Source organism: Oryctolagus cuniculus, chromosome 12, assembly GCF_964237555.1.
Source record: "Oryctolagus cuniculus chromosome 12, mOryCun1.1, whole genome shotgun sequence".
Taxonomy (NCBI): Eukaryota; Metazoa; Chordata; class Mammalia; order Lagomorpha; family Leporidae; genus Oryctolagus; species Oryctolagus cuniculus.
Window position 1 is genome coordinate 85,196,435 of NC_091443.1, and position 8,503 is coordinate 85,204,937.

Genomic DNA, 8,503 nt, shown 5'->3' on the forward strand with positions numbered 1-8,503 from the left:
CCGTTTATTTCCTGGAACATTTAATTCCCAAGCACCAACTCAGGAACAGCGCCAGACTTTCCAGATTTGCTATCACACTGCACATGCATTCCAGAGCCAGCTGGTTTGTCAGACACATCTTCACTGTACCCTCTGGGGTAAATATGACGCTCCCCCCCCCCCACACACACACAAACCGCCGTCACCTCCTTCACCAATGAGGTAAACGAGGCTGGGGAGACCGGCTGACTAGCCCCAGTTCAGACTAAGGGCAGGTAGCAAAATGAGGATTCGACTTCCAATCTGTTTATTATTCTGTTGTGCTTTCCATTACAATTGTGGGTTCCTAGAGCCAGGGATAAACTCCTTGGGCCTAATCCGTTTCCAGTGGACTCAGGTCTTGTGTTAAATCAACAAATAAAAATGGGATGGGCTTTTGGCAAAGCAGGTAAGCTGCCACGTGGGATGCCTGTGTGTGTTCCATAGCAGAGGATGCAGATTCCATTTCTGATTCCAGCTCCTGCTAATGCACACACTGGGGGTAAGTATGTAACGGCTCAATGGCTGGGTCCCTGCCACCCACATGGGAGACCCGGATGGAATTCCCAGGCCTTTGAAATGTGGGGAGAAAAATGGCACAGAAACACCAACGTGGTAAGAAAGGCAGGTCAGGCTCCCCAGGGCTCCTGGAGAAGAATGAGGGAGACACCAGGAACTCCCTAGGGTCCCTAAGCCATCACCTGCTGGAAGACATTCCACAGGTTTTTGTTTTGCTGTTTCTTAGCAGTATTTTAATGGGGCATTCTCTTCCAAAAGAAATCCTTTGTCAAGAAGAAAGCTATTCTTCCCCGACCCAAATATCTTCATATGGAAGGAGTCTTATGTGTAGTGGGTGTGTAGTCCAAGGGGGCGTTAGCTGTGCCACGTCAGTGCATGGAAGCTGTGCATATGAAGCCTGGCATTGGGTGTGATTCCAAACGAATAACTTGCCTTTTTTCCCCCGTAAAAACCATTTACGACTGATATAAAAAAGCAGGCAGGTTTATTTCTCTGCTTCCGGTCCAGAGCCAATCCTTTCCACCTAAGGATACAAAAAGTTCCACCTCCACTACCAATTAACGATGGCAAAGGGGAACACCAAGTAACTAAAACGCCAATAAAGCAGCATCTTAGGTAGAAAAACGAATAAATAACGTTTCTTTTGTACACAGTGGCTGTCAGCGTCCGCGTGTCCGCCAGTCCTCCGGCGGGCAGAGAGCGTCCTCAGAGCAGCAGCAGCGAGCCCAGCGGCAGCTCGCCCTGGCCCAGCCGGCGGCCCCGCTCCAGGCCGCGGCCCTTGTTCTCGGCCTTGACCCGCACGGCCAGGCGGCGCACCTGCTCCTCCGTGAGGCCGTCGAAGCAGAAGTCCTGGTCCAGGGCGCCCTTGCGGCTGCGGCCCAGCACGGCGCGGCGCGGCTTGCGCGCGGAGCCCGGCGCCTGCAGGACCAGGCTGACGCGGCAGCAGACGGCGCGGGGCTCGGGGCCGCCCCCGGCCGGGCCCTCGGCGCGGAGCAACCGGACGCGGAGGCGCCCGCTGCCCGGACAGTACTCGGCGGCCAGGCGCAGCGCGCAGCCGGCGCGTCCCAGAGTCACGGTGCCCTCGGCCTCCAGGCGCTCGGGCCGCGGGCCCGGGGGCGACGACGGGGACGCGGGGGCCGGGGCCCCGGGGTCGGCGCCGCGCTCCTCGTCCTCGTCCCCGCTGGAAACGGAGCGGGCGCGGTCCAGGCCGGGGCTCCCTCGGACCCGCAGCGCGCGGCTCAGCAGCCCGTCAGGGGCGCGCAGGAGGCAGCGGCCGCGGAGCCGCGGGGCGAGCGCCTTCTGGGGCGGGCGGTGGTCGTCGGGTTCGGTGGCGAGCGCCGCGCCCGCGACGCGCGGGCTGCGCAGGGGCCCGATGGGGAAGTCCGATACTGCGACCCCTCCACCGCCGGCTCCGTAGGTGTGAGCCCGGGGGCGGCGCGCGGCGGCGCGGTGTCCCCCGAGGAAGAGCGACTCCTTGCGGCGGATGTGCGGGCTCTCGAGCAGGGCGCAGAAGCCGTAAGCGGTGCGGGCGCGGGGCAGGTGCGGCAGCGAGAGCGCGGCCTGCGAGCGCGGGTCCCAGTCGGTGCGGCCGACACCCTCGTCGGCTGCGCAGGGCCACAGGTCCGGCTCGGCGGCACAGTGGCGGGGCACGGCGGCAGCCGAGGGCGGGGACTCGGGCGGGCTGGGCACGGACAGCCGCGGCGGGATGCAGAACTCGGGGATGCGGCCAGGGGTAAGCACGTTGGAGAACGCGGGCTCTGGGGCCGAGGCGCGGAGTTTCTCGAGGAGCCGCATCTTCGGAGGCTGGCGCCGGGCGTGGTGAGGAGAAAGGGTCCTGCAGGGGAGAGGCGTTGCTGAGCTTAGGGCCGGGAGCTGCCGGAGCTCCTCCCCCGACCCCTCTGAAAGCGCCGTTGTGTCAGCGACCCCAGCCCAGCCACAGCCTCTCACGCACCTGCACACCCGCCCTGCCTTCCACTTTGGAACCGAATAAAAGAACACACAGAAATCAGACCTTGCCTTCTCCTTCAGCGTCTCTGGATCTGGTCTCAAGCCCAGAGCTGGCAACCGTGGCGGTAGCTCCACTGCAGCTGGGACGGTGGCACGCCTTTCTTATATGTAGCCCGAGTCCCGCCCAGCCCTAGGAGACCCGGCGGCCCGCCTTCGCAGACACCTCTTCCGAGGACGCCGGGAACACCGCGGTGGGGGCTCCCACCTGCAGACACCCGCACCTGGACGTGCATTCACTGGGCATGCGCGGAGCCCCACAAGCAGGCCCGGGAAAGGCTGCAGGTGAAGAGAGGTCGCCTGTCACTCTGCCAACGCAGAAGTGGCGACTGAAAGAGCTTACAGCCTTCCTCAGGCAGTCACGCCGGATGAGGAAGCCGAAACACACAGGAAGTTTATTCTGCACGGACGCCCCCCTTCACTCCCCCGGGGTCACAGCCCACTGAATCCAGGTAAACTGAAAATACGGGAAGTCGTTGGGGGTGCTGGTAAAGCGCCGCCTGCGATGCTCGCATCCCATATGGACGCCGGTTCGAGTCCCGGCTGCTCCACTTATGATCCAGCTCTCTGCTATGGCCTGAGAAGGAAGTGCTTGGGCCCCTGTACCCATGCGGGAGACCTGGAAGAAGCTCCTGGCTCCACGGGCATCTTGGCAGTGAACCAGTGGATGGAAGATCTCTCGTGCTCTCTCTCAACTCTTTCAAATAAATAATTTTTTTAAACAGAAAAAACTGTAAGTCGAAAGTGCATTGAGTACACCTAGCCTGCTGAACGCTGTCCCTTAGCCTGGCCTACCCTCACTGAGCTCCGAAAGCCGACATTAGCCAGCAGTTGGGCAAAACCATCCTCCACGAAGCCTGATTTATCATAAAGTGTCCAGTGTCTCATATAATGCACTCAGTGCTATACCGAATGTGAAAAACCATGATTGTATGCGTGTTGTTGCGTCATCATTGTTATTCTAGAAATGATTCAATCACGGTAAAGGTTGGGGGGGGGGGGTGTATCATCCTGTTACTTGCTTAGTCTGTCTCCCTCTGCTGGGCTGCCGCCTCCTTAACAGTAGATGCCCTCGGTGAAGTGGGAGGAAGAATGCAGGTGAACATTTCCAATTGCCAGCAGGCCTGGCATCCTGATTGCCGCAAAAGATTAGGGCTTCGGGCTCATGCCCTAAAAGGATGGCTTGAGCTTTCCAAAGCTGCCCCTATTCTTTCTCCTCCAGCAAGAAAGCTTCCAGTTAGGAAGCAATTTACGGATAATCCAGGTGGCCCCTTTCCACCCCAAGCTTCCTTCTTCTGAGCTGAGAAAACTGAACTCCCAAAGGCGCTCCAGGAAACCCCATACAAGTGACAAAGAGCTGGTTAGTGGCAGAACTTGGAACTAGCAATTTCCCTGTTTATCTGACCTTTCCCGTGATGCCTCCTGGTCTCTGGAATGCCCTTTCTCCACGTCTTCCTCCTGCAGGAAGTCCTGCTGATTGTTCAGAGCTCAGCCCACACATCATCCCTTTCAGCAAAGTGGCCTGCTCCCCTCCTGCAGGTCTTTGCTGCCTCCCGCCACACATGTCCTGTGTGCCACCACCTCCGGGTTTATCATGCTGCTTTGGGATTTTGGAGGTTTTTGGAGTTTGTCTCCCCTAACAGGTCTGTGAGTTTCCTGTGAGCAAGGACCAGGAACAATTCAGTCAGAGAACAGTTTGGGGGAACCAATTGGGAAAGAAGGTAAAATAAAACTGGTGCGATCCAGAACCTGGGTCTGCCTCCTAGCGATAAGCCCGATTGCCTCATTCAGGGCTTGTTCAATTCCAGCACCAGGGATAAAATCCTAGGCAAACATCAGGGCTCAATAAATATTTGAGGAATTATATTGTATTGAGTTGAGGCTGATCTAACACAACCTGGATCTTATGACTGTCAGGTGCTTTCAACCATTTATCTCCTCAATCGTATTGTTCTATTTTTCTCATATCAAATTAATGAGGCAGGCCAATGTTTCTGATGAGAACCTGAGGCTCAGAAGCAGATGAGAAACAGGCTCAGGTTAAGGATCTTGTCTGTGGTCATTCATGCTTATGAATCATGCTTTTTTTTCTTTTTCCATCTAATTTCTTCCTTCCTTTGTTTCTTGCTGTCCCCATCCCCTTTCTCCCTCTCCCTTCCTTCCTCCATCCATTCACTCAGTACAGGATAATTCACACTGTCTATTGTGTGTTCAAAACTGTGTGGCTTGTTAGAGCACTTGACACCCAGATTATTAATCCTTAAAGCACCTTGGTCTACCATTACGAATTTTCCACTCTGCTTGCTTTGGAAGAAGCCACATGGTTTCTAGATCCTTATAGGTAAGGAGAATCGATATTTTGACCTGGGTTAGTAATAAGTTCTGTGTTTCTTAACTGATCTACTCCAGTGCAAGGATACTCTGAAAAGCTCATGGAAAATGGAATTTTAAAAGTTTATTTTGGTGCAAAAAATTTTGAAATACAAACATAGGGTTTTTTTTTCATTTTCCAAACTTTTTAAAAAACTACTATATATAATTTTTTAATGGGACTAGGAAGCAGTAGACATTCTTGCTAAAGCCAAATTTTCTTTCTTTCTTTCTCTCTTTCTTTCTTTCTTTCTTTTTTTTTTTTTTTTTTGAAAGGCAGAGTTAGACAGTGAGAGAGAGAGAGAGAGAAAGGTCTTCCTTCCGTTGGTTCACCCCCCAAATGGCCAGGAGCCAGGTGCTTCCACCTGGTCTCCCATGCAGATGCAGGGCCCAAGCACTTGGGCCATCCTCCACTGCACTCCCGGGCCACAGCAGAGAGCTGGACTGGAAAAGGAGCAACCAGGACAGAACCAGTGCCCCAACCGGAACTAGAACCTGGAGTGCCTGCGCCGCAGGCGGAAGATTAGCTTAGTGAGCCGCAGCGCCAGCCTGCCAAATTTTCTGACACAGCATCCCTGAGGGGTTTCAGATACGATCATTTCCTTGTGGTTTGTCAGGCCAGTGCACAGACTCATGGCCAAGGGGCCTCCCTAAAGCAGACCACAGCTGCATTAGGTCCTGCAGTAGTTGCTGCTCATTTCCAGTTAGACCTCAGTGAAACTGGCTGTCATGGCCCCAAGGCCCTTTGTGACTTGCACACATGTGTCTTGTTTCCCAGTGGGTGACCATCACCAAAAGCAACACTGCACTGCTATGGCTTCCCTATTTGTAGCGGCAACAGAAATATGGCTATGAACATGATCTCTATCTGGAGTGTTTTCCAAAACCATTAGTTTCCCATGAATCAATGTTCTATGGAAGAGGAAGGAAGATATAGGGAAATGAAGTCATATACTGCAGGCGCTCATTAATTTAAATTCATAACCATGGGCCAGATCCACAGTGGAAAGCCCAGATTCCACAATCACACTGGGACAAAGTAAAAAGCAACCCCTCAGTGGAAATTCATGGCTCTGCTTGTTTCATGCAGTCCATCATCATTTATAGTCAAAGCTTTAAGATTGTTAAGTCAAACAATTATTCATTGATACTATTAATGTTTGCTAAATACTCTATGTGGGTAGAAGTCATATTAAATGCTTCACACACACTTTGCCTACCCAAACAACCTTATAAAAGGTAAGGATTCGGAAACAGGATCACCAAAGGAAAAGAACTTGTCTGAAGTCATGAACAGAAAGAGCAGAGAGCAGACTTAAGCCCAGATCAACCTGGCTCATGTCCTGGGTGTTTGGAACCACTTCCCTAGAGTTCCTCCATCAAAGCCGTTTCTCCTGGACCTATCTCCTCTCTAGGTGGCTCAATAAAAGAGAAACAGGTACTTGTTCCAAGGTCTTGATTTGAAGCTTACATAGTTTATTGACTATACCAGAAGCTAACATATTGAAGCATGGGATTGTAATAGCAGGAAATCACTAGTTACTCATTGAGGTGTTATACCTTTTGTAAACACAATCTTTGTCCTCCCAGAACGTCTACAAGGCATCTTCAAAAAATTCGTAGGAAATGAGTATTGTGATAAAACTGTGTGTGGATTCCAATTTTTTCATCAGAATAAGCTTGTCTTTTAGTTCCATTTCCCATGAACTTTTTGAAGTGCCCTCATATTCATTTTCTTTATGCATTCCATAGGTAGTTCTCAAAAAAGGATTCAGGGTGATTTACGTAACAAAAATCTAAAAACCTACTGCAGCAGAACATGAAGATGGAAAAGGTACGCAATGAGTTAAGTATAGAACCTGAATAAGGGACATGTCAGTACCCGTGACCCTGGAATGGGAAGAGCCAAGTGTGAAGGCTGTTAGTCTCCAGTGAGCGGCTGGTGCTGGAGCCCCGTTACTTCCAAATCCAGCATCCCATAAAGTGCCTAGTTCAAGGCCTGGCTACTGCATGCTTCCAATCCAGCTTCACACTGGAAGGCAGCACTGGATGGCCCAAGTTATTGGGTTCCTGCCACCCACATGGGAGAACTGGATGGAGTTCTTGGCTCCTGGTTTCATCTTGGCTCACCCAAAGCTACTGTAGGCATTTGAGGAGTGAACCAGTGGATGGAAGATCTCTGTCTCTCCCTGTCACTTTGCCTTTCACATAAATAAAAAATCATCTTTTTATTTTTTTAATTTTTTTTTGACAGGCAGAGTGGACAGTGAGAGAGAGAAAGAGACAGGGAGAAAGGTCTTCCTTTACCGTTGGTTCACCCCACAATGGCCGCTGCAGCTGGTGTGCTGCGGCCGGCGCACCACGCTGATCCGAAGCCAGGAGCCAGGTGCTTCTCCTGGTCTCCCATGCGGGTGCAGGGCCCAAGGACTTGGGCCATCCTCCACTGCACTCCCAGGCCACAGCAGAGAGCTAGCCTGGAAAAGGGGCAACCGGGACAGAATCCAGCGCCCCGACTGGGACTAGAACCCGGTGTGCTGGTGCCGCAGGTGGAGGATTAGCCTAGTGAGACACAGCGCCAGCCAAAAATCATCTTTTTAAAAAGAGCCTCTGATAGGAAGGCTTGTGATGGTGCAGTTCATGGTCCACTAGCCTCAGAAAGCCATGGGAGAACTAGTCGGAGTGTGCAGGGCCATGGCAATGGTCATATTCCCTAACACAACAAAACAGAGGCATGGAAAATCAGCAGCAAGAGTGTAGCAACATAAAAACATATTGCTGAAGGAACATTCAGTGAAATCAGCAAAATACAAAACTATACATCCCGGAGCCAGCACTGAGGCATAGCAGGTAAAGCTGCACCCTACAGTGCTGGTGTCCCATATGGTTGCTGGTTCGAGTCCCGACTACTCCTCTTCTGATCCAGCTCTCTGCTATGGCTTGGGAAAGCAGTAGAAGATGGCCCAGGTCCTTGAGCCCCTGTACCCACATGGGAGAACTATTAGAAGCTCCTGGCTCCTGGCTTCGGATTGCCTTAGCTCCAGCGTTGAAGCCGTCTGGGGAGTGAACCAGCAGATAGAAGACCTCTTTCTCTCTCTGCCTCTGCCTCTGTGTAGCTCAGCCTTTCAAATAAACAAATCTTGGGGCTGGCACTGTGGCGCAGTGGTTTAATGTCCCAGACTGCAATGCCGGCATCCCATAAGGGTACCAATTGAGTCCCAGCTGCTCCACTTCTAACCCAGCTCTCTGCTATGGCCTGGAAAAGCAGTAGAAGATGGCCCAAGTCCTTGGGCCCCTGTATCCATGTGAAAGACCCAGAAAAAGCTCCTGGCTCCTGGCTTTGGATCAGCACAGCTCTGGCCATTGCAGTCATTTGGGGAGTGAACCAGCAGATAGGAAACCTTTCTCTCTCTCTGGCTCTAACTCTCTCTGTAACTCTTTCAAATAAATAAAATAAATCTTTAAAAATTTTTTTTTAATCTTAAAAAAAAAAAAAAAAACTATACATCCCTTAAAATCACAATTGGATAGGGGCCGGCACTGTGGCGTAGAGGGTAAAGCCGCTGCTTACAGTGCTGGCATCCCATATGGGTGT

The 8,503-nt window shown here is 52.2% G+C and overlaps 1 protein-coding gene across 1 annotated transcript; it reads right to left on the reverse strand.

Moving 5' to 3' along the window:
* Positions 1-269: 269 nt before the first annotated feature.
* On the reverse strand, positions 270-3,129 carry C2CD4B (C2 calcium dependent domain containing 4B). Its single transcript, XM_002718196.5, has 2 exons — positions 2,549-3,129; positions 270-2,371 (listed from the first exon to the last, which is right to left on the reverse strand). Exon 2 carries the CDS (start codon positions 2,329-2,331, stop codon positions 1,243-1,245), a length of 1,089 nt encoding a protein of 362 aa, XP_002718242.3. The 5' UTR covers positions 2,332-2,371; positions 2,549-3,129; the 3' UTR covers positions 270-1,242.
* Positions 3,130-8,503: the final 5,374 nt, after the last annotated feature.